General features: G+C 32.9%; 1 protein-coding gene and 1 long non-coding RNA gene across 5 annotated transcripts in view; one reads left to right on the top strand and one right to left on the bottom strand.

Annotated features, from left to right (window-relative positions):
• The window catches only part of LOC117179317 (rap1 GTPase-activating protein 1-like), a 367,846-nt gene that overhangs the window by 65,255 nt on the left and 275,500 nt on the right, over positions 1–27,091 (bottom strand). For all 4 annotated transcript variants that reach the window (XM_033370976.1, XM_033370978.1, XM_033370980.1 and 1 more), the window contains 2 exons: positions 17,822–17,924; positions 16,954–17,046 (listed from right to left, as the gene is read on the bottom strand). In XM_033370976.1, the coding sequence (XP_033226867.1) occupies positions 16,954–17,046; positions 17,822–17,924 (196 nt within the window). The remainder of the gene's footprint in view (positions 1–16,953; positions 17,047–17,821; positions 17,925–27,091) is intronic.
• Positions 7,213–7,624, top strand: LOC117179318. The gene is made up of 3 exons (XR_004467909.1): positions 7,213–7,315; positions 7,402–7,467; positions 7,541–7,624. It is a non-coding gene; the product is annotated as an uncharacterized LOC117179318 (long non-coding RNA).

Below are 27,091 nucleotides of genomic sequence, written 5' to 3'. Positions count from 1 at the left end.
CCCCCTGCCCAATATGATGTCAAAAATTCGAACACCTTTAGGTCAAAATGTACTTGATTTAATTTGATAAACAACTAAAATAAAAACATACAAACATAGTAGAGATTTGATGAGATGTTTTTTGACTATAAGAGTTAACTAGATACTACAAATTACAAATTACTATCGGTTAAAAAACATATGTAACAACAAAACTCAATTTCTCAATAAGGCTAGAAATATAAATTATTACAAGACTTGAAATGAAGTCTTCATTCGCTTCTAAACAGCTGTGAAAGAAATTTCGAATCTCGTTCCCCTCCTTACCTTAGTAACTTTAGTTGGTAAGACCACCGACCGACAATCTACACTGTTAAAAATAATATTAAATTTAATATACCCATGTGTATTAAAATTAATATATCAAGCATATGAAATCGCCATTAAATGCGACTATGTTACACAGTAATACAAGATGATGAATTTTAAATGTAGATGAATTTCATTTTTGCATTAAATTAAGTAAGTCACTTAATTTAAACCAGAAATAGAACGTAAGTGCAGTGTCTCCTATCCGATATACGAGTAATATGATAATTAACTGACAGGTATGTTGAGTTTAGGATGATTTTCATTCGCGCGCCCTGAAATTCAATTCGTACTGGCAGAAAGGCGTGCACGAAATGCAATGTGGCGATGCACAAACACTTCGACGGATTTCGGCGATTTTCGAAGAGGCACCAAGAGAGCAGCTGAGAGTAGCCAATATGGCGTCGAGAGCGCTGGATAGTATCGATCAACACTGAGCTCATGGTAGTCATTTCGTCAACGTTTCCTATTTTGAGATATGTACTCAGATCTATAACGGATTATAATTATGAATAAAATAATCTTATACATGTGATAAAGAAAGGTATAAAAAGGATTGAAGATTTACGTTCTGTAGCTGGTAGCTTGAAATGGATATAAGTGCCTTGTTTTGTGAAATTACTCAATTTTTAATTTTACAATATTTTCATATTCCTAAAAACTGAACTGTAGCGCATAAATCTTCTGAATTTCAACAATTAGCTGACTTAAATTAACCTATAAATTAAATTTCACAGGCACGCGTTGACGGAAAGTCAACAATCTTTTTGTCTTAAATTAACCTAAAAAGTACATTTTACGCAGACAAAGAAGTTGACTTTCAACCAAGCGCGTTACTTATTAAAGTCATGTTATAATAGCCAGTTGACTTTCAACTAGCGAATGATCCTTTTAGTTACATCTGAAAGTCAACCGCCTTTTTTTTACTGAAATTCAGTATCTTGTATTACTGTGTAAATTTCATATACATTCATGTTAATCACCTACAAGAAAAATAAGATAATTCCATTTTTCACAAATCCAAAATAAGTTTAGCAGTAATTTTAGATTGTAAATAATAAAACATGATATCTTCTTCCTGTACATCAGAAATAAAATTGGATTTCAAGTCGTAGAACTAAGCAAATAAATAACAGACCTAACCTAGATTATTAATTTATTTGAGAATATTTGACAAGATTTTTCGAACAGTGTATACACTGTTAAAAATAATATTAAATTTAATATACCCATGTGAATTAAAATTTTTATATCAAGCATATGAAATCATACCATTAAAGGCGACTATATTAAATTTCATATACATTCATGTTAATTACTTACCAGAAAAAGCAGATAATTCCATTTTTCACAAATCCAAAATAAGTTTAGCAGTAATTTTAGATTGTAAATAATAAAACATGATAACTTCTTCCTGTTACTCAGAAATAAAATTGGATTTCAAGTTGAAAGGTTGAACTAAGCAAATAAATAACAGACCTAACCTACAACTAATTGTTTTCGCCTTAAATTGTGACCATTCAGAGCGAAATTAGGAAAAAAATTTACCTGTACATTGCACTTTCATAATAAATAACAATTCAGTCAACGAATTCTAGATTATTAATTTTATTGAGAATATTTGACAAGATTTAAAGAAATTAAAGCACGTTGAATTTTCACGCACACTTCTATACTGACCTGTATATTAAATTTAATACATATGTATATTAAATTCACTACACCAATGTATGTTACATTTCAGTAGCAGAAGTGCATATTTGCTTCACACGCATGTATATTAAACCTCGTACAGATTTTTCTAACAGTGTAGACCTGGGTTCGAATCCCAGCCGATCTAAATAGGAATCTTTTTTTGCAGCTTAGAATAAAATCCATTTTGATTTCAGACTAGAAGATCAAAAATCGCAATTCCATCGATAAAAACATAAAATACAAGCATAATATTGGAACCAACTTCACAATCCAAAATGCTCATAAAAAAGAGGGGAATGGTGTGATTTTTTTACGAAAACAGGGGAACAAATTTTATCAAATAAAATTAACGTATAGATAACATTAATTTAATATATAAAGTTATATTGAATTCTCAATAAAAAAGATTAATTTTCTACCAAAAGAGACGAACTTGCAACTGAAGTGTCAAGTTTTCAAACTAAAAAATAAAATGATGAGTTTAACCCTCATCATTTATACCTCTGAAGAAAGACATATTACTTACATGGGGTAAAATTTACCCCAGCTGACTTTGAAACGTTGTCATACTGATTGCGTGCATGGTTTCAACTTGAAAAACTTTACAGACGCTACTTAATATATAGAAATTAGATTCTGATTGTTTTTTCATGAAAATTAATTGGAGGCGTATACAAAAATTGTCAAACTTTAAAAGTTATACAAAAAATTAATATTTCATACAAAAATTCATAACTTCCACAATTTTTATTAATTTTAGCTAAAATTTGTTTTGGACACTCTTCTCATATCGTGTATCAATACAAAAATTCGTAAACGTGAGTCTGATTCAAAAAGTATGATTATTTTGAATATCGTATGGGAGGTATATTTAGACAAAAAATAAATAAACGTCCAATAACAAATTAAATATTTTGATCTATTTTTATTAAAATACAAGTGTCGAATGGTTAATACTTTTTATCTAACCACAGAAAAAACTGAGATTTCCATGGGAACCCATTTTTGGTTCCAAAGGAGTTGCAACAAAAATGAACCTCACTTGCTGAAAAGGAACACAAAACGATAAATGAGCTCTAAATGATAGCTCAATTGTAATTGAGCTTATTTTTGAAAAACCTATTTTTCGCTTTGCCCACTTGGATATTATGTTTAATTAATAACACAATATTGACCTTTTGAAGCACACATGTAATCCAGCTCTGATGGACATAACTTAATGATGATAATTAAATTATAAAATAATATCCCAAATAAAATTGGTATAATGACTTGATAAATATCATTTGCAGGTTATGTAGCAAAGTTGTCAAGATAAAGGAATATTCATATTCTAAAAATTTTCATCTCAAACATGGATATAGGAAACACGGGACTAGGCATGCCATGCGGGGTTGATGCAATGAGGGGGGAGGTCCGCCATCTTTTAATGTGCCGCGACAAACATGGCAGCGCCCACATGTTTATATTTTCATGCACAGTTTGTCGGCAAAAATGCTCGTGCGCATAATCAAGTGACACATCGTAAGATGGCGGCTCTCCCCACTCATGGAATTCTCCCCCCTCCCGTGGATACAACCCCGCTCGCAAGTTAAGATGGCATGTCTAGTCCCGTGTTTCCTATGTCCATGGTCTCAAGTCATCGTTTGATAAATGTCAATCGATTCCTAACTTACCAGTCCTACTTTGCAAGAGTTTGGTTTATGAATGCGTCTTCATGTTCTTTTAAGGGCATGTGATACTTAGGAAATTGTCGATTTTACCAGTTTTAGGTTCCCCTGGCTTGTTTTCTAGAATAATAAATATTTTGTCTTAAAAATTTGGGAAATGATAGCGAACATGCTAACGGACGTCCCCACACACTTTTTTGTAGGTTAATTAAAAAAAGTTTTAATTGAGCAAAATGTGATTAATTTGCATAGCGCTTAGGAAATAGTATCGATTTTTTCAGTGTCAGATTCCCCAGGCTTTTTCTTAGGATTAGAAATATTTTGCCTTCAAAATCTGGGAAATGATAGCGAACATGCTAACGGACGTACCCACACACTTTTTTTGTGTTTTTTTTTTATCAAAAAATTTTTGATATTGCTAACAACGTGCATGTATATTTCGAGGTATTGTGTGTTACAATTCACCCGAGCGTTGCTTCCAAACTACACAATATTTTTGGCCGAAAACTTTGGACTTACAAATAAACATAGTAACTAATCTCCTGAAACGAACCTTGTTTGCAGGCAATAAAAAAAGTTTATTTCATAAATAATTTCCAGATTATCGGAAAGGCAGAGATGAAAAACGATGTAAGCTCAAAATAATGCATATGCATAAAATTTTTATTTAGCACAATAATTTTTTTTGTTATTATATCCCTCAAAAAAGAGTCCGGGGACGTCCGTTATGATATTTTATAGCATCTCCGAATTCAGTTTTTTAAAATTTTCATTTTCGTAGAAAAAAAGCCGGGGAAACTGTAAGTATCACATGCCCTTAAAGAGCGCTCTAAACGAACCCTTTTGGCTCTCTGTAGGTATCTATTGAAGCTAAAGTTCTAAATGATACCAACTTGTATTTGAGCCGCAACTTTAATGAACCCCCAGTTTTTTTCTGTGAAAGAGTAGTATAATAAATTAAGAAACTGAAAAAATGGTATTTTTAGTCTTTCCCTGCACATTTAAGGCATAATGAATCGCGATGGTTTTGCACATACTGAACGCTGGCATGATGGACATGATATTGTGACTGAAAATGATAAAAGTATCAAATTGCAGATTAGGAAAAAATTCGTATACATATGTTCGGTTCAGTTACACTTATCATGATTATTTAATTACAAAAAAAAAAACACAAAACTAAAATCTTTGCTTTTTATGGATTCGAGAACTAAACGTATATGGGGTCATTCTGACCCCAACAAATTATTAAGAATTTGTTAATTCAACTACAAAAGCAGCAGAGGCACTTAGGCTCAACGTTAGCATGTTCAACGTATAGTAAAGACCGCAAACTTTTGCCAGATAGTAGCACAGGTCCTAATTTAAACGCGCTCCTATTCAACTTTTAGTCTGAAATTGATGTTGGGGTAATTCTGACCCCATGTAAGTGATGAGGGTTGAAAAGAATCAATTTTCAACAAAAAAGTTCAACTTTCAGTTAAAAAAATTAATTTTCAACAAAATAATACAATCTTCAACTAATAAAATGAATGATTAACAAAGTAGTTCAATGTCCTACCAAGTAACTTCATATACCATCAGACCGACAATGTGATAGACCTGGGTTCGGAATTTCTGAACCACCGTAGCTTGAGAGCAATTTTTTCATAATTTAGAAATTAAAAACAATATTTAAAAAATATTGATTTTAGATCAGTAGATACAAAAATGAACATCAAATCATTTGCTATCAATCAGTTGAATTTGCAATCCAATAGATAAGTTTTCTACCAAAAAGATGTTTTGACATCAAAATACATACATTTTTAACCAAAAGAAGAAACGAATTTTCGTCCAAGCAGTTAAAGTTTCAACCACAAAGATGAGGTTCTTTAATGAATAAAATTCATTTTTAACAGAGTAGTTCAAATTTCAACCAAACACCAAATACAATGAATTTAGAAAAAGACAAGTGTTACATTAACTTGCAACGAAAAAAATTTGGATTTTCTTATTGGGTTCTATTAATTGAGTTCGCATTTAAGCGAAAAACAAGAAAACGGGAAAGTTTCTCGAAAACAGGGGGAAAAAAGAGGAATTATTTAAAAAAGGGTATTTTCGATGGATGTCACATTCTGTGTTACCCCCCCCCCCCCTGAGTCGCAAATCACCATAAAACAATTGTTAACATCCCCAACTCCTCAAACTGGCAGTCTGACGTTGTTTTTGGACGTAATTTCATCATTGAGGTCAGCCAACGTAGATTTTTGTGTTCCGAGATACAATTGTAATAAGCGAAGCGCCGGTTCTCAAGGTTCTTAAGGTCCAAGACCTTTCGGAGTTATTGTTGCCCAAGCTTGTTGTGCAAGACCAAACCGCGTAGGCATTCCCACCTTCTTAAATCGAATCTCATGGCGTCTACTATCAAAATAAAGAAGTGGAAATTTAAGAAGCCCGAGTACCTTTTAACAGATCTTCACGCTGGCTCGAAAAGATTCGAATCTAAAAAACACGTCTGCCGCTTGAAAGCAAAAACCATGGCATGACGCTGAAGTGGCTGAAGCGGGACTTCCGGCCTAGGTGCATCAGCAAAAGCAAATGTAAACTCAGTATACATATATTGTATACGTTGTTTCTACTTATACCTACAGTACACTATACCTGCTCGACCGGAAGAGACGCTGGAACCTCCCCCACATCCTGCAGATCGTCGTCTCACATCTCCCCTTTCCGCCACTGCTTCTACTAAATGTTAAAAGTTAGATTTTGCGTTCGACTTTTTCCGAGTTCAACTCACACGTCGACTCGACTTATTTTACAATTTATTTTGGCCTGCCCTTTTATCTTATTGCCCTTTCAAGTGCCACACCTTAGAAGCCTTGGAACGTACGTATATGATCATTTGTCATGTTGCGCAATCAAAGAACCCAATTTGGTAATGTTGCTCGAGAAACGAATAATATTCAGTTTCACAACAAACAATTTGACATATGGAAATTAGGAAAAAATGATGAATCAGCTCGAATTTATAAAGATTGTTTATACATTTTTGATCTTTGAATTTTAAATCATTCCGAAACAGGCATGCAGCGCCATCTATCTTAACACCAATAGAGGGCCCTACTTTATCGACGAAAGCTCAGGTACCGGCAAATTTCTTCCATACCAAAATTATACGCTTGGGGCATGCGGTGCCATCAAACCCTCGAAATCTACTTTATCTATCGAGGGTAAATCACAAATCCTGTTTTACCTACAAATTTAAAAACGTGAAAAAAGTATTCACACGTCAAACTCGAATCAAGGCGGGAAGTGATTCAACACGTGGTGAGCATATGTTTTTATTCCGAGAGCGGACGAGATGTCAGCGGGTAAAAAATGCTTCTGTCACATCATAACAAGTTTATTATCTCGTGAGACAAAATTCACAACCCTTTTTCTGCTTTCTTTTAGCCACCGGAAATTTTTTTCACATCCTATTAAGACCTTTGCTGAAAGATATAATTAACTTTAAGTGGTAATAATTTTTGCCCATTAAGGAAGCGTTCGGGAACAAATTGTGACAAATGATCCCTGACAGGAAACTATTTTAAATCCTTGGTATATCTTTATCTCTAAATGTTAGTATTTTATCAAAATATGTTTTAAATTACTAATAAATATTATTTTTAAGTTCATAATAATGCTTGCATTCTTGTATCAACAGTGATTTTCGTCCCGAGTGAATGGAGCAAGTATAATTGGAAGGGGTTGTCGACAAGGAAGGAAAAAGGTAAATTAATCATAGGCTTCGTTAACAGATTAGCCCGATTTCAACGCTCGGTCTCCTTGACTTTATTCCGCAGTTCCTTTCGACCATAAACCGAGATTCCAGAGCACCAACAAGCTACTTTTCACCGTCGTTGTTATGCTCATTTTCAAAGTTCATTTTCAAAAATTCCCGTTCTCATGCATATCATCGCTTATGCAGCAAGAGGCTGAGAGCAAGATTTTTCCTATATTTGACCACCTTGTAATAAGCGACCATGAATCCTGACGATATTTTAATGGAACACACTTTTAAAATATATGCAACCTTTTTATAAGTGCTCTGAACTTCACGAAATCTACTTTCCTACAGGAGAGAAAGAATTCTGTCTCTTTAAGGAAAAATATTGCTAAACAGGTAAAGGCTTTTTACAAAATAGATTATAATTATTAATTGTAAGTTGGCACTTAGCACAACTTTTTACATGCCAAAAAAATCAGATTCAAAAGTGGAAATGCTGCCTCATTCAAATGAAAAGAAACCAATCAATAAAATCTTATTAGAGCGAGAAATCCTTAGATAAATGTTACCGGTTAGCTACGACTGACAGATTTTCCATGGCAAAACATTGAACAATCAGAGATTTCTGTGACCCTTTTTACCAATAGAATGGAACAATAAGTACAATGTACTTCAAATTTTTCGAAAAGCAAGGGATATAAAAAATTAGGTCACAGGGTTTAATTGATTGAATAGATTGAAAATACGAATGAATCTTCATCCGGCTTAGAGGTGCCTATGTCAGCGTGAAAAAAGTTGACAATTTAGCACGTGACTAGTCAAATCTTCCTCCCCTTATGGATAATGGTTCGACCTAGTTTGCCAAACACGCACCAATGAGTGAAGCATGGTCGAGTTACGAATTGGAATGGGGATCTAAATTGGAAGCTGGACCAACGGACGAGATTTTTAAATGAGTTATTTGAAAGCGTAAAAGTTGGAGTTTCAACAGAATTAATGAGTTTTTATCAGAAACGTTTCTAATTAAGGTATGAAAACTTGAAAGAGTTTGGCTTTATATCTTTAGCAAGTGAATGGGTCAAAGTTCAAAAGGATTTATTTAAAAAATCAGTGGAGAAATTATAAATTGGAGGTCAGAAAATTTTTAATTTTAAATATTAATAGCTTCCAAATGTGAAGTTTTATTAAACTTACAATTCTTTCAGAATTACATTTAAAAAATTTAACAATCAAAGCATTCCAATTTTCGGGAGATTAACTTTGAATTCTGATTCTTTTGGATTATTTTCGTTTTTAAAGATTTAAAATTTGAGCGTCTTTGTAATTGCGGACTTTTAATTCATTCAAAATATATAATAAACGTTTAAAAGCATATAAAAGTATTCAAATTCAAGAGCTAATAACTTTGGCAGCAGGCAAATTTGAAAACTTTTAATTTTAAAAGTTTTTTATTCCTAAGGAATGTTAACATAAAATCTTAAAAAGATTGATTGATATGATTAAACAAAGATAATAGTTCGAGAAGGAAGTCATTTTGATTAATACACTCCGTCGAGTATGAATGCCTCCATCCGAGTATATACCAAACCAAGCGTTTCGCTGCTTAATTTTGGCGATTGAAATATATCATTTTTGTCCTGAAACAATTCTAAAGATCTAAATTTTTATTATTGGAGGTTTCAAAACCATAATAACCAATAAACTTGAATTCTTCCAATATTAAATTTTTTTATACAATAAGTTTTGAAATGGAAAAATACTAAAACTTGAATATCGTTAATATTGGAGGTTTCTAATTTAAAATAATTTTGCTCGCTGTGCGTTGTTCAGTTTCGTGTATTTAATTTTAAAATTTTTGTAATTTAAAAAATTGTGTACCTTGTAACTTTTAAAGCCCCCAATTCAACTTTTTAATTATTTGAATTGAACTATTTTTTATATTGATACTGCTTTCATTTTTGGAAGGATTAAGTATCATGCACAGGAATCACAGTGCTAAAGGAGCTCAAAAAAGGGAAAATAGGGTATTATTTTCAAGAAAAAGATGAAAAATAGGGGGAAGGTTTAACATTTATTTTTAAATGTAGAAAATAAGAAACAATGTTCCTATAAGGAATGCTACATTTTGAAATAATATTTAATGTATTTTTAAAATAAATTCTACCATTATTGAATCATTTATTTAAAAAATTCGATGTACATAGATATTAAGCCGTAGGAATAAGGAAATTCATTCACGGCGATATGAAAAAGCCCGAAAACAATGGTTAAATAAGCAATTTTTATATTTTTCAAATAATTTTATTTAAAAAAAATATAAATAAGTGATTAAATCGTCAAATTCTAAGCATAATTACATTTTTCTTTTCAAGATTTGTCATTCTGTCCTTACACTATAATTAATATTTTAAATGTAAATTTAATGTGATACATATTTAAAATTCAAGAGGCTCAATTTTAAACGTTAGAGATTAAATTCTTTAAGTTAGAACATTTAACTTTGGAAATGATCAACTCTGAATATTAAATTTTTTAACTTGGTACTTTGGACATTTAAATTAAAAAGTGTTCAGCTTTCTAATACTACTTTTTAAAATTATTATGTATTTTGTAACTGTTCCCATTTTATATTGTTTATTTATTTTGTACTTCATTTATTAACAAATAATTTTGTAAGTGCGTGCTACAATATTATACAAATACATTTGATCATGTTCATAGGCGCATCTAGATGTTTTTTAAGTATATTATAGTTATACAACAAAATTTAATTTTAAATATAGAAGTTAATTAATAAAGTTTTACATTTACTAAGGCCAAAAACGGAAACTTTTTCGAGAATATAGGGAAGAAAAAACGCATTTGCAATAAATGTTGAACGTTTTAAACCTTTAAATTTGAAACCAAACAATTTGGAATATTTAAGTCTAAAATTACTCAATATATTGAGTAAAAATCATAAGTTTGGAAGTATTCAATTAAAGATTTCTAAACTTTTAAAAATGAATGGTAAATGAGAAAATCCCATACTTCAAGTTATATTGAAATAGTATACTACTAGATAAAGCACAGCTAAAGTATAGCTGAAGTATAAGATATAATTCATCTATATTTAAGTATACTTTCACTGTACTATCTGAGAGATAACTCCGATACGATTTCCCAGTTGTTACTGAAATACTAATATTTTCTTACACGGGATTTTGAAACTTTCAGATCGAAAAGTTACAACTGTCAACATTATGAAATTATACATATAATATAGGGATTAAAAAAACCGAAATCCAGTTCCATCATATCAACAGCAATTTTCTTGAGGCCATTAAAGTAAAAAAAAAACTTAAAAAAAAAAGAAAAAAATTACCACAAAATATCTCTCAAACCTTGCACTCGCGAAAAATGACCATCTGATCTGATGTGACACTCCCTGTGCTATATAAGTATATATGTATGCTGTGAGATTGCTCTTTTTTCATCTCGATTTCAACACTCTGCGTGTCCGAAATTCCGAATGGTTCGCCCTGAACACGTTTTCAAGATGTAACGATTTAACATTGTAGAAGGCATCCATCGGGCACATATATGTGTACCATAGGACGGGAACAGGGAAGCGTGAAGAATTGCATTCATCCATCTTCGAGCAGTTCCACGCGGGATATAATGGGGACCCGCGATGCGCTATACTTCATAGCAATCCAGCAATATTAATCGCTCACTGTCCGATCGTGCGGTATAAAGACTATATGAGGAATCAGAAAAGCGACAAGAAGCATATAGGAAAAATGATCAAATATATAGAGGCTAATCCCATTGCGTAATGCGCACACTATACTCAACACTACGGGTGGCTACTCAAACCTAAACAAAAACAGGCTATTTCTTGGTTTTCCCGGTAAAAAATTTCATTTTTCCTGTCTGACTTTTAAGCCTTTATAATGATAATTATTCCATATTAATTGCTTTCTTACACAGAAAAACAAATAGATTCGGTGCTGTTTTGAGTTGCAAGAAAACTGAGACATCGAGTACATAAAAAATCAGCTTTTAGAATTATAAAGTAAAATATATTACGTAAACTATTGCAAAACTGATTTTATAGGCTTAACAACCCTAAATATTTCGGAAGCAGGGGAAATAGGGTGAGTTTTCAAGAAATTATGGAAATAATAGGAGAATAAATTCTTTTTATAAGTAAAATAATCACAGAAAAAACTGAAGTTACATTTTGTTTTATTTAAAATTTTCTGCTCTCAAAGTTTACATGCTATTTGGCGAAAATTTTTCCTGCGAAGGAATAAAAGCTGTCGTCTGCTACGCTACGGTGTTCTTAGCAGCAATGAGAAAACGGCAAAGTATGAGTGAATTCGAGTTATAAATTGGGACACCAGATTTAAAAGCACATATAAAAAACAAAAGTTAAAATTGTAACAGGCAAGACTTGTAACAGTTATAAATTAAACATATTGCGGCGAAAGTTTCACCGAGGTTAGGAGAATATTCTGATCTCGTCTACTGCGTAACGCTGAAGTGAGCAAATTTCGGTAAAACATGTAGAATCAGCAACAGAAAACACGAAACAAAAATTGGTTTTACTGATATATCTTATCCAAAATAAATTAGACTATTGTGGATGCATTAGAACTTATTTAATATCATTTAGCAAAAAACTCAAAAAAGAAACTGACAGGTGGGAATCCCCATGGACATACGAAACACGGGATTAGGTATGCCATCTTAACTTGGCGAGCGGGGTTGAATCCACGGGAGGGGGGAGAATTCCATGAGTGGGGAGAGCCGCACGAGAGTTTGTTGCCGACAAACTGTGCATGAAAATATAAATGTGCAGGCGCTGCCATGTTTGTCGCGGGACATCAAAAGATGGCGGACCTCCCCCGCAATGGCATGCCTAGTCCCGTGTTTTCTATGTCCATGGGAATCCCCAGTTCTCTCCAATTTAATGAAGTTAAATGACGATAGATGGCGCTGACGTCGTAATTCTCGCTAGATCCCGAATAAAAATGGAGTGATTATAAGGCGAAAGATTATCCGTGCATGGTTAAAAATCGGAAATTATCTTCGATTAATTTAAAGTTTATGAGGCAAGGTTAATTTTTGTTTTGGTGAATCTTTCCCTTGGATTCGATGTAAAATTTATCTTTCGTTTTTTCTGTGATGTAAGTAACTTATTTCTAAGATTTCAAGTTCAAATATATTGCATTTTCAACAAAATAGTGGAAATTCCAACCAAAAAGATGAATTTTCAACAAAATAATTGAATTTTGAACCCAATAGTTGAATTTTCAAACAAAGAAGATTAATCTTAACCAAAAACACTTTTGCTTTCAACCGAATTGTTGATTTTTTAAACCAAAAAGATGAATCCTTTGGAAAAAATTGCATTTTCAAACAAGAGAGACGAATTTTAAACTAAAAACTTCAATGTAAAAAGATAAACATTAAATCCAAAAGGCGAATATCTAACAAAATAGTTTAATTTTAAACCTAAACAGTGACTTTTTAGGAAAACAGTTAAATTTTCAACAAAACGATTAAATTTTCAACCAAATAGTAACATTTTTAACAAAAAGAGATAAATTCCAACCTAAAACTTTTTAAATAAAAAGAATTAACTTTTAATCAGAAAATATGACTTTTCAAACAAAACAAAATTACTTTCTAACAAAATAGTTCCATTTTTAACAAAATAATGACATTTTCTACCAAATAGTAAAATTTTGAATCGAAAGTGATGATTTATGAAACAAGAATATAAAAGTAGAGTTTTCAATGAAAAAGAATTGACTTTCAATCAAAAAGACGTTTTTTCTACAAAAAGATGAGTTGTTAACCCAAAAATACCCAAAAGGACGGAGAAAGAAGGGAATCTGGAAAAGAGTGTGAAGTCTGATATTTAATAAAACGTAGTGAGAATTCTGCGCATCATTGTCGATCGTAATTTAGGAGATATTTGTATTTATATATGAGCCAGGATTTTAAATGTATATTTTTGATTTTGGATAGAAAACCAATTTAGTCGGCACTCCATGTGGTAATATTATATTTTTATGTCCACGAAATGACTGAAAGTGGGTCAATTTATTTTATATTTTTTTCGAATAGTGTTTTTTTAAAAATGCGAAACAAAGCATTCATAAATTATAGTATGTTAAATACCTAAAAAAGAAGTTTTTATTCTCCAATATAAATGTAACTTCAGTATTTGAACGATATGACGACATTTATTGCTCAAATAAAAACAAATCCCAGCTATTATCCGGCTATTTTCCGGAGCTCAAAGTGCCCGGCTTTTCCGTTCGGTGGTCCCTCTGAACATTATAGGGAGAATCATTCTCTAGTAAATACAAGTTTTAATTGTAGAGCAGGTTCCTCCTAAAAAATTTAAAAATCCAGAGCGACCGCTAAATTTAATGTCATTAAAATTAAAAATTAAAGGCTTTTAAGGTGGAACATTTCTTGAATAGGCCTTTTCAATTCAATTACTTTTGAGTACGCATGCGCGAAAAATAATAGTACTTCCGTTTAATTGCCCATCCCTTTTGACGAATCTATAGTGATATTGTGATCAAACAATTCTTTTTTAATTAATTCGAGGGGTACCTGTGTCAGGAAGTGAACTAAAATGAATCAATCTGATGTTAACAGAAATAATGTGCCAAAAAACGAGTCGGAGCTTATTAACGATGCTGCTAACGTCTTTATAGAAGTGACAGCCATATGAATGCATACTAAGAAAAGTGTACTTTTTATTTTATAAACTTTCCAAAGCCATGTCCGAAGTTTAGAAAAGGAGACATTGATGACAGAAGCACAGTGCTACACGTGATAAACTGTGATCAATGCCAGAAATCCGATAAATGGCTGAAGACATTCGAGATTTAGCGAGAATTACGACGCCAGCGCTATCTAGCGGCGTTTAACTTAATTAAATTGGACAGAAACAGGGATTCCCATCTATCAGTTGCTTTTTTCGCTTTTTGCTAGATGGTATTAACCCTAGACTGGTAAACCGGGGTTCCACGACATCCCAGTCAAAGTTTAAAGTGTGCTCCTGAATAAGGGCAGGTGCAGGTTGGTCTAGGAATTTAGTGCGGTGAATATAGCGTGGAGTTTTGCGCTGCACCCCGGTTTACCATTTACGTTCTAGAATTGAGTGGGTAAGTGAATTTCAGTTTTTTGTTAAATCAGTTTAAATAGATGTTTCAAGCATGAATTTAAAAGTTGTAAGTGTGAAATTTTTTTTAAATATAAAAATAGCAAAACATGAGGTATAGTAAATTTCAGTCGAATAGTATAACGATTTCATATGGACGTTTTAAGCACAACAAGAAAGACCCTTCGATGGTCCTTGCGTTTCTGGTTCGAAATGTTCGATCAAGGAGGAATAAACTCAATGAACTTGCACAATTTCTGCAGTCTTTGTGAGGAGCACAGGGCCGTCCTGTGCTCTAATTGCTCCTCTGTAGTTTAAACCTACATGTTTTTATTAAGCGCGATTATTTTTCTTTAAAATCCCGTTTTATTATTTTAAAATGGTCAGTTTCTTCAAAAACAACGTTAGTTTTTATTAAAAAAGTCAGTTTTGCGGAATTTTCAGGTTTTTTTCATATTTACCAAATTATTCAACATTTTTTGGAAAATTAAGAGAATATTGTTATTAGCATTGTTTTCTACACTAAAAACGAAGAAAACGCGCTATATTTAAGTTGTTTCACTGCATACAGAAAGCATTGTCCCACGGTACAAGTTTGGGATGTAGCAGAACCCCGGTTTACCATTAGAGGATGAGCCAGCTCAGTTTACCAGTCTAGGGTTAAATAAGTTATAATTCGTTTACAATATTTTAATTTATTTTGGAGGAGATATACCAGTAAGAACACATTTTTTTCATGTCTTTTTGTGCTGATTCTACATGTTTTACCGAAATTTGCTCTCTTCAGCGTGACGCAGTAGACAAGATCAGAATTATCCTCCTAACCTTGGTGAAACTTTCGCCGAAATATGTTTAATTTTTAACCGTTGCAAGTCTTACTTGCAACAAATTTTAACTTTTGTTTTTTCTGTGTTGTTTTAAATCTCGTTTCCTGATTTATAGCTCGAATTCTCTCATACTCTGCCGTTTTCCCATTGATGCTAAGGACGCCTTAGCAGACGACAGCTTTTGTTCCATCGTAGGATAAACTTATGCCAATAAGCATGTAATCTTTAACAGCGGGAAATTATACATGCAATAAAATTTAACTTTAGTTTTTTCTGTGTAATTCGTTCTTTTTTCCCTTTGCCGATTCTTTCCGACACTGTAGCTATCTTTTTAATTGGGTACAATAGTGTCCTTCTACACTTAATTCTGCTATTAATTCTGCACCTGGCACGTCTTGGGCATCCAAATAAACTTTCAAAAATTGCACATGTGCACACCTCTGTTTACCAAAGGGACCGACACTTTTGTACTTGCGGGAGATGTCATGGTAGCCGCGTTTGCGCACCACTAACTTCCGAATTGAAATGAAAATGTCTATTGAAGTAATTAAAAACCTACACTGTAAATTAAAGCAGTCAAAGAGAATCTCTTCTGGATTTAGAGGATTTAAAATAAAAACTTGAAATAAAAAATAAAAACTTTCAATACTTTAACTATATAAATCTAAACGATAAACTATTATATATAATATGCTTTATAAGTTGATTAAAGATTTTTAAATTTGTATTATATTAACGGGACTGTATAATAACGGGATTCGAAACGATGGAACATCGGACGAAAGAACTTTGAAGCTAGTCGTAATAGTCTGGGAAAAAGTCATCTCACTGCTCAGTTATTAAATCTTAAATCTTCTCTCGGAATGTGAAGTCATCTCGTTTTCCTCTTTTCTCTGAATTTCTCATACTCTCTTATTAGCTCAGAGACTTCACATAATTACAGGAATTAAAAGTTTTTATACGAAAGATAATGTCATAATCCCTTTGTTCTCTATTTTCTACTTGCCTGGAATTCTTGATAATTTATAACGTCAACGAGTAACTGAATGATTAAAATGAAAATCGTGTTTCTAAAAAGGGACGAAAACACAAATGTTTCCAAGAACTTTTTTCTTTGCGGAATATTTGTTAGTAATGCCACATTCGTTTCAAGTCCTTGCATTAGATGCTATGAATAATTTGTGAGCCTTTCGACTTTTCTTTACCCAATGTCTTAAGGCTTAAAGTGGAATCTCACGAAACGTAGTTAAATCAGCGAAGCATGTAAATGCCGGAAATGAGTAGGTGAGCATAGAATTGATACGGGCGCCTTTAGATTAGAACTTGTGATTATATTTCGTGTAATATTGTACAATATTGTAATTTTAAATCCCATTCATTTTTAATTCTTTTATTTTTTGCCGGATTCAAGATCAAGTTTAAGTTTTGCACCTTTTTTAGGTTCTGAATGGAAAGTAAGTAGTGTTTACAATTTATAAAGATGTTTGTTACCTGCGTGAAGTATGGTGGAAGCACACAACGCTGGTCGTCAAGCCTCGAGCTCTGCACCCTCTCGAGTAGCTCGAATAAATCTTGCGTTGCTCCCTGCAATCATGTCAACACAAGAATTTGCTACTGTGCATCAAAAAAGAAAACAAAGTTTAGATAACTTATTCAATATGCATATCTCAATGATTTTAAATCAGCTCTATTATACACTGCAATGAAGGTACGAAACAAGATTGTTGTGTTAGTTAAATATATATATTTTTTAAATTGACACCTTCAAAATGAAACCATTTTGGAACTAGCTATTCACAATTTAATTTTTAATTTGAAAATGTCCTAAATTTGACATTCAAAACAATACGTTGAAGCTTGAAATATCCCATTATAAATAGAAGTAAAACAGTAAACAAGAAATCTACACATTTATTTTACTAGACATACTTTCAATCAAAAATTCCTTCTGTTTTATCTTCACATCCCTGTTATTTATTCCATCCGTTCTAAAAATCAAATGTCCTGGCTATTATTTGTTCATCTATGGAAACCACAACATAAAAACTATTACATGACATCTTTTATGCTTTGCAATATCTTACAAAGTTAAGTCAGGCAAATGATCAACAGCTGTGAAAATGGTAGGACAAAGATTAAAAATTTTCCCGTCTGTGTCAGCATTACTGGCACGTTGGATGCTTGGAACATTCATGACATAATTAACGTCATAAATACAATCGCGAATAGTTACGAGCATTCATTTCTACCTCGGACCGAAGATTACGTTGCAAAACTGTCAATTTTAATCCAGAAAGCTTCATGTCTTTCGGGATCAAGTGGAGTCGTTATTACGAGATAACTGGAATAATTATCATACCTTGACTTTGTCCGAATTTCCGCCCCGGGCATCGTGACGATCCTCTCCGGGCGATTTGCGTGACTCAGACTCACAGTAGACTGATTGCTCGAGCTGCTGTCTCCTGAAAATCAAAAAGAGGACGATTAGCGTCTCGTGTCAGAAGAGAGGAGCCATACCATTCAGTGGTGTAATTTTCGATAAACAAGTAAAAGTAGTTTAAGGCAAGGGGAATATTTCCTAAATTGGATAATTATCAATATTGTCATTCACTCCTTTCCACTTACTGATTTACTTATATTGTCATTTACCCATTGTCCGGTACTCATTACGATTTACGCATTGTCATTTACTAGGTACCATTTAATTATTACGATTTTACTTATTATCATTTAGTCATTTACTCGTCATTTTCTCATTTGAACGTTGCCATTTACTATACTTTTGGTCATTTATTCATTACTATTTATTAATTTCTATTGTATATATTCCTTAAAATTTAAACACGTTTGCAGTACAAGTACAATTACAGTGACAGTACAAAAGACTTTGTACTTTTTCCAACTGATATTTTTTATTTTTACCCTAAAAGTATGTTTAATGATCAGAAGCATATACTTTTCTCTGCGATACGCCATTCACGTATTGCTTCACCATAGAGGGAGATTTGCATAATGGTATAAATTGTCAAATCTACATTTTTGGAATATTTTGATCTAATTCGAGCCATATGAATTCAAAAATTTAATTAAAAAAGGCCGTGTGTTTTGACCTAGATCGGCTAATTGGAACATTTTTTGCGTGTAAAAATTGAAAGAAAAAAAAAATTATTATCTTGTTTATACGAGAAACGCTTTTTTGTTTTTTGTAATACCACAATAGTATATCTGATATTGTGTTCATGCCATTGAGCGACATCGATCGATATTATGGAACCTTTCATGTTTTAGTAATTCCGATATATGAAGTTTAAAAAATGGCTTTTTCTGTTTATATAATTATCTGGGCATCGATTGACCTACTTACGAAGCTTTGATGACCTTCCATGACCTACCAGTACCAGTACTCACTTCGAATGATCTTTTGATGAACTTTTGATGAAATTTCATGATCTATCAAAAGCGATTTGTAAAAGTAAAAAAAATGGTTTTCTTTGTTTGTATTTAAGGAAAAATGATTGAATATTTGAAATATAACACTACTGTAACTTAAAAAGTTCTTCCTTGCAACAAGACACATTGCTTGATCTTTTTATGGTCTCTATATATTTGATTTTCTGAAAATAAGATTTTCCGTATAAGATTTCGGTAAAGATATAAACATCAGCTTGATAAAATAAGAGTCCGCTTTTTAGTGAACATAAACATCCCTCTATGTCTATGAGGAAGGAAATTTATATAATGTTTGTGAGGAAGCAGAGTGCTCATGAAGTAAGCACAAACAAATACATCCAGCATAATGAATACTCAAAATAATTTGCAGTTGTATTTTATTACATAATAAGGTTTAGTCCGAAATTATATTTTTTCAATTCTGTTCCGTTCTGAAACGACCGGTTCCTTAGTCACCTCTATAAACATATCTCATGTAATTACAAATTACGAGACTATTTAGTTCAAATGACGCGTTTCAAGATAAAGAAATTAATTTAAAATTTCTAAATTTGGAGCCAAAGATTCTCCAATTCCTAAAAGATTAATTATGTCTACAGTCTAGACTCTAGAGTCTTTAGACTCTAAACCACTTTAGAAGCTAAAGACTGTTTAACTTCGAGGGAGCCTTCAAAAAAATTCTATAGTACGCGCTTACGCCATAGAGTCGATGCGGCTCTTAAATATGGCATTTAAAGAGCTATTGGGACCAGTCGAGTAAATTGGGTCTCATCGGCAGATGCATGATCAGAAAGTGTGGGCTAAAAACTGTAAATGCAGACTAATGTCGTATATATACGATAGACACACTCGACACTGTAGAACCAACAAAGTGGAATATGAAATCTTTGAGGAAAGCCTTGCGTGTGGCTCCCCTACGACGAAGAAACGATTTTGATTGGTTTGCGTTCTAAACTTCTACAGGATCGGTTTCTTAGCCACCTCTATTTTGAAACAAATATACAGATACCGCATCTGGCGGCAGCTGCAATTTTTCCTTTAACGGCGATCATGTCGGTTTCTGTCTACTATCTGTCTGCTTGCCCAAGACTTATCGCTCTCCTGGGTCTTCTTTCTAAGAAAAGAAAAGCATCGACCAGAAAAGTATCGATACCTTTCTTTATTATTATTGCAACTCATCCTCAAATCGTATGCAAGTCCTATGTCTATTCGATCTTTCGTGGGTATAATCCCCCAGGTGCACCCAGCATGACCCACCAAAACAATTTTTTTTCATTAGTTTTTAGGAAATCCTAATCCTCATTTTATTGGTTTTTTTTTTTGAGAAACTGCTGTTTGGGATTTTTATAGAATTGAGTTGAAATTGAAAGCTTCGTTCATTAAAAAGATGTTGGTTTTCAAACGTATTCAAGTAAAAGATTTTTAATTATCCTTTATGAATAAACTGCCTTTTTTACCAAAAGAATATTTAAAATAGAAATTTACCAATTTTGTAATTTAAAATTGATAGTCCTTCTTTTTCAAGGAAATAGTTTACGGTTTACATTCAAGAATCGTTTAAAATCAATCAAACCGATTCCATCAAAAACCAATTTTCGTTAAAGAAAGCACCTTAATAAAAAAAAAAAAAACACGATTTTTTCTCTCTACGTCAGTTTCGTCAACAATAATTTAAATTCCGTTGCTCCAACTCACAAAGAACGCAAAATGGACCCATTACTCTGACAGAGACCGTACATAAATTCGAGAATGGAATCGTAAGGTCCTAAAAAATAACACCGCAATCAGTCATCAATCACTGCGCGGAATCAAAGCCCAAAGCGACAACCTTATTAACATATTCATGCGTGACATTACGCGAATCGTTGGACATCTGTCTGTCAAACTCTCCCTACGCCCCTCTAAAATCGTTGAAAACTGGAAGGGACGCAAAAAAAACAAAATTGTCCTTTCTCTGGGATGGACAACGGTCACGCACTTTTCGTGAATCACGGGTCTCGTTCGCTGAGATTGATGAGACTTTTTCGACCCGATTGATTCCAAATTAGGGTTTCTCCGAGGAACGCACGTGTGCGACTTATATGTTAATTTATGGGGTGATGGAGAACAAATTGCAATTTACTCTGCATATGCATACGCGCGGTTAATATTTAGGAGGTGCAAATCATGTGGCAAAATGTCAAACCACTAAAGTTCCATTTAGATTGCTGTTATTCCAGGATCAGACGGAATAAGGGCATTTTTAATGATGCAATGTTTTTTTTTCAAAATTTTTTAGTGATTGGAAACAAAATTGTATGGGTTTTTAGTGTCTAGGGAAATTTTAATATGATTTAAATGCATATTTTAACACCTTCTATATATGTGCAATACAAAATTATTTTTGGTGAATACTCCATATTTGTCATCCTATATTTGTCCCATTTAGTTTCCAAGCAATTTAATTATCTTTCTCTGTAAATCAGTCATACCATTAAAATATGAAATATCTTATTCAGAAAAATATAATTGAGCGAATCATAAAATGTGAAAGATTCTATATAATAAAAGGGGAATCAAAGGATGCATGCATCATTTTGATTGATGGAAACTAGAGAACTCAATTCTTACCAGACCCAAGAATAAAAAAATGTTCAGTGAATTTCGTTAGTGTCATAATTATTCAATTTATTAACTGAAGCTATATAATATTATTAAGATGCTATTTTTGGTTTTGTTTTGGGACCAACCGTCGATCGTAATTAACAGATGGTATATGAGGTTGCGTTTTCCTAAATTCTGATTGGATGTCGTCACATTACCTTGCTTGGCTTGGTGATCGTCGGGTATGTTTATTGAATTAATTCACCTAATTGGGTGCACCCATTATTCTGCGGATATGCGGCGTGCCTCAACTGGATGAAAGCTGATTCTGCGGGAGCGACATGTGGTTTTGTTGAAAGGAGAGAATGTTATTCGTGGTTGGGAGACTATTTTCGTCTAATTTAATTAAGTGAAAATTGCAAATTCAGGGTATCCTACTGAAAAGCCTTTCTTCGAATATATTTTTAAATGTGTGTGTGTTATCTAAAATATATATATGATTTCAGCACGCTCTTTATACAAGTATATATAAATATGACAATTATAACTTTAATTAAGAAAAAATAGATTGGAGAATTGATTGGGAAATGCAGCGAAATTGTTAAGTAAACAGGAGAATATTGCCCTTCAACCACCCTCTGGGGCAGTATTTGTTAATTCATTCAAACCATTGATTTTTCGATTTTCTATACTTCGTAATAGAGTCATTGAAGTGTAGGCAGGGGGCAGATCAGTATCGAAGGTTGATGAATGTGGCTTTCGAGTCGAACAATGTGCTCAGATCAGACGATCGATTAAAAATCAATCAACCCTGCAACAATGTGAGGCGGGTGTGAATTGTCCACTCTAGAGGTGGACTACTTCTGACCACATGCAAAGTTTTAAAAAAACAAAATATATTCAATAGTCTGAATGCTTCCACTTATCTTTCACTCCAGTAATAATAAACTGTCATCGATAAATGTTCTCTCTCCAAGTTATTAAAATTCCGGCCATTTTGATGGATGCGCGTGACAAAACAGATTGATTTATTATCATAAACGAATTACTTGGTAGGCTTGTGTCTCTTATTATATTATCATTAGTTTCACATGTTTTCCTCTTTTTTTCGTGAGGGGAAACACTGGTAGAAATGTTTTTCATTTGGAAACGATTTTTCAATACAAAATAAAATATATTAAAGATGTTTATCATCTCGGATAAAGCAAAGTAGCACAGAAAAAAGTCACGCTTAATTTTAAACCAAGAAATAGCGCCAAAACTTACTGTCACAAAATTGAAATTCTACATTTTCTGTGAGAATGTCTCTTTTAACATCTATGGAGATACCAGCTTTTAACAACTTACCTATATATATATATATATATCGTTTTTGAAAGTGAAGCATTTGAATTTGAGTCATAAAATGTCCAGCACGTAACTTTCGTCTTGTTAATGATGTCATAATGAGAAAATAATGGGGACAAGCGGTCATTAAGTTTTCGATAACGAGCTCCTAATTGAACAAAGTGGTGTAAAATACGACATAACGACTTCCTGTGGGTGAAATAATGCTTGTATGTTTGTAGTGTATTCGTATATGAAACGAATCGGCCGATTGGAAACCGCACAACCTACGCCTCCTGCATAATGCAAGGAAAGTTAGATCAAATATTGAATCCGACTGTCTACAATCTAAAGGGAATTTTGAATCGAGAGCGAGACATTTTCTCTCTGACATTCGAGGGCCTATCGAGAGAGGCGTGAATGCTCTCTTTGTCGCAATGCAAATGTCAACGCGACACCTCTCGCTATTCATTATGTCCGACGCTCACACAATGCCGAAATACTCATAATAATGGTAATGAGAGGAGAAATATGGCTATGCAAATGTCTCGGATAAAGTCGAACACGAAGGTGTCCCATGCCTCATGGTGTTATTACGGGCACATATACGCTCGTCCTAAAAGCTCAACATATGCGCGATGCTCGGGTACATATATCACGTCGTTGACAACCCCTCGAGCCGATCCCCCAAAATTACGAGGACTGTTTATTATTTTTCTCTTTTATACCACCTACCACCCCCAAAAACGAGTATCACTCCTCCCCTTAAAAATCTCGATCTTTTCTCTCTGCTCCCTCATGTGGACCAGTCCCGTTCATAATCCTCCTTCCCGAATGCGGCTGACGAAAGGTAATTTCTCATCACAGCCTACTGGACGTCATGCAACCACTGTGGCTGCTAATGTTTACGTGGGAGAAAAAAACGTTTTAAAATATTAGGTTAAAGATTTTATTATTTGGGGAAGTGGGAAAGACATAAATGTTTATGAAATAAGAATTAGGATTACCTTTTTTAATATTTGATCATATTGATGGGTTTTAAGTTTTTGCTATAATTCTTTGATTGAATGTACTAAAATATAATTTATTATGATTGCTGAATTGACATGGTGCAATGCTGCCAACCCGAAAAAGGGGTTATTTCGCTGAATCAATAAGTAAGCTTTCACTGATTGCCGCAGTGACCCATTTCTAGTTATTTGAATCAGTGAAATTTCACTGATTCAGATTTAGAGAGTAATATATTAGATGTTAAACGTAGAAATTACGATCAACAAATATTATAGATTAGATTTAAATGATAAATATATTAGTTCCTAAAATCACAGAAAATCGTCGATCCTCCAATGTACGCCGAAATCGGTGTTCAAGTGAGTTTGGGTGAAATAGATGTTGATAAGCAGGTAAGTTATAATAATAATTACCTAAATTTTAATTTTCTTCTATTTACCAGTGACTATTAGTATCTTGGAATAAAAATTGGACTTAACGTGATATTATATCCAAATCTTAGGTTAGTCAAAACCTACATGACATTCAAACCACCAAAACTAGTATGTAAACACGAAGCCGTGACCGTATGCATCTTAATTGATGCCTATGCGTTCGAAGAAATTTCCTCTAGATTTTCTGTATTGAACAAAGTGAAGTTAGCTGGTGGTTGAAGTGAAAATACCTAATTGTATATAGAAGGTCATGACTTTTTCTACACATCACGGCTTTAGTTCAAATATCGACGGCCATGACTAACCTAACTTTTGAAAGTAGCATTAGGAAGTTATCATTTTATTATAAGTGACTGGTACGCACTGTTAAATGAAAGAAAGTTGAAAATTAGGCAAATATGATTCCACTTAGTTTACTTATTAACAATTATTTAGTATAATATCGCAAAGCGAATAGTTGCTTTGACAGGTGTTCATATGGCTGACAGCGCGGTTCAGCAGTCCACAACCCCCGGCATGAGCCAAAATTCAGTCTCCAAATGATACTTTCCCCTTAGATGCCCAAATGTGCACCTACATTCAGAGGAATACATTTGCGACTTGAAAATTCTCTCAAATGCTCATTGGGAGACCAACGAAATTTGACCTGCGACAAATTTAACACCAGCGTTTTTCTGTGATCCATTTTTCACATTTTCCTTCATGATGCTGAAGAAATGTGTTAAACCTGCGAAGCGAAAGAGAGAGGGGAGAGAGAGAGAGAGAGAAAAAAGGGAAGAGCAATTAATTTTCTCACAAACGATCGTTTTCATCGATCCTAAGATGGAGGAGGTTACATAAAGGAGAATATATCTCATATCCTTGGTACAGGAAGATAAATGTGTGTATTGGCAATGGAATATGACCCTGCAGTAATAATCTGCGAGCAACAATAATTATAACTGCTTCGAAGAAAAGATATATGTATGTAGTTGGTGCCGAATAAACAGTTATTATAATCATTATTTTTAGAGAAAAAAAAATTCCAGAAGGTTGTTAAAGACACAAAGCATTCATCGTATCAGAATTTATTGTAGTCTTTATAAATTATTTTTGGATTCTTGTGACTGATGTTTTCAGTTTTTATAAGTGTTTAAATATATGCAGATTGTACTTCTAGTCTTTTTAGAGGGAATTATTTTCGCTTCACGTGATACTATGCACAAGAAGAAAAAGTGAGTCGCGACTTCCGTCTGCATTCACGATCATTAAAAATAAGACTCACTTTTAATTTGCATAACGAGACCGTGCTTCACTAGATGAGAATAAATAACCTTATCCATTGTGCACATTGAAGGAATTTAGTATACTTTTAGAAATTATAAGAGATAAACGTTTTCCATAATACCAAGCATAAAAGCAGCCTTGTGTAAAATCAAGTTCTTATAGAATTTCGATTATATAATTTGAGACCGTTTCGATGTGTATTTCCAGATTTGTTATAATTAAAAAAAAGTTCTATTCCAGAAAATTAGGGACTTTTAGGAGAAGAAGTATAATTGAAGAAAAAAAATATACATATATAGTACATATGAAAGGAGATTAATTATTGAACTATTTTTAATTGAAATGTTTTCAAAGAGAAAGATAACTTTAAGAATATAAGAATTTTGAAATTAGAGTTTAATTCCAATTTTTAAAAAGAAAATTACATTGAAAATTAAGTTTTATGGTTTAATAGATTTTCAACTCCATTCAGTTTCAAGGATAATATTGAAAATTCTAAACTACTTTAAAATTTGAAATTTGATTTGTATATTAATTGGGAAGGATATGTAATGAGAATTTTTTATAAAACAGGAAACTTTTGAAGTGTATAACGTATCCTTTTTTTAGTAGCTGCGATAAAACGAAAATTGTTTAACTTTGCGGCTGGAATTCCTGTGTTTCTTATAACTTAAATCAGTGTTGGGAATGGGTGCTAAAATTATTTCTCAAAATTGAAAGAAAGGGACCATATTTTTGGTCAAAGTCCTGAAGTTTTATTAAATAATTAAGATAATTAACATTTTTTCTGATGGAGGTGGGGTTCTTTTTGTTTTGAAATCCGCAAAAAGTATTAAAGAGTATTACTATGTTAACAATTAACCAAATTCAGACCTTCCTTTTACAAAATATTTCATCCGAAAATTTTCGAGGAGTTCTATGAAAAAGTATTTCTACATTTCTCGATATACTGCACTTTTTATGTATTTCCAAAAATATAGATTTTCGTCTGAAATTGAAGTCTCGACAAAGATAACGTTGTGTCAACAAAAATCTGTTTTACTGACAATTTTACTAAACTTTGAGAATATGCTGTAACAGTTTGCTCTATGAATATATGACACATTTTTTTCTATGAAATATATACTACGGCGTAGAACAGACAATCCTTGGGTATACTATAATCTCTCGACATACTACATATGATCATAGTTTTAAATAAAAGTAATTTTGTTGTTCCAACGTTATCTCTGATAAGGCTTCAATTTATTTAGTACAAAATATTAAAAAATTTAACAGGGAATTTTCGTGGCATTCTTCGAAAGAAACCTGAACTAATTTAATGCTTTTTTTTAATCCTCAAAATTAAAAAATTAAATTTTCAATTTGTTCTAATAGTTAAGCAGTTACGGTTAGAAATTTGGGATTATAAGTTTTTAACGTGGGAACCCGTGCAGAAATTGCCCAACTTATTCCCGAGTTCCGATCTGGGCCCGATCGGATTTTTGCATGTAGTCGCAAGGGGGCAGATGGTGTGGCTCGCGTTAGAACCACGTCGGGTCGGGTTAAGTTAGACAAGA

This window comes from Belonocnema kinseyi, chromosome 9 (genome assembly GCF_010883055.1).
Source record: "Belonocnema kinseyi isolate 2016_QV_RU_SX_M_011 chromosome 9, B_treatae_v1, whole genome shotgun sequence".
Classification (NCBI taxonomy): domain Eukaryota; kingdom Metazoa; phylum Arthropoda; class Insecta; order Hymenoptera; family Cynipidae; genus Belonocnema; species Belonocnema kinseyi.
This window is presented reverse-complemented; position numbering and strand designations above follow the sequence as displayed.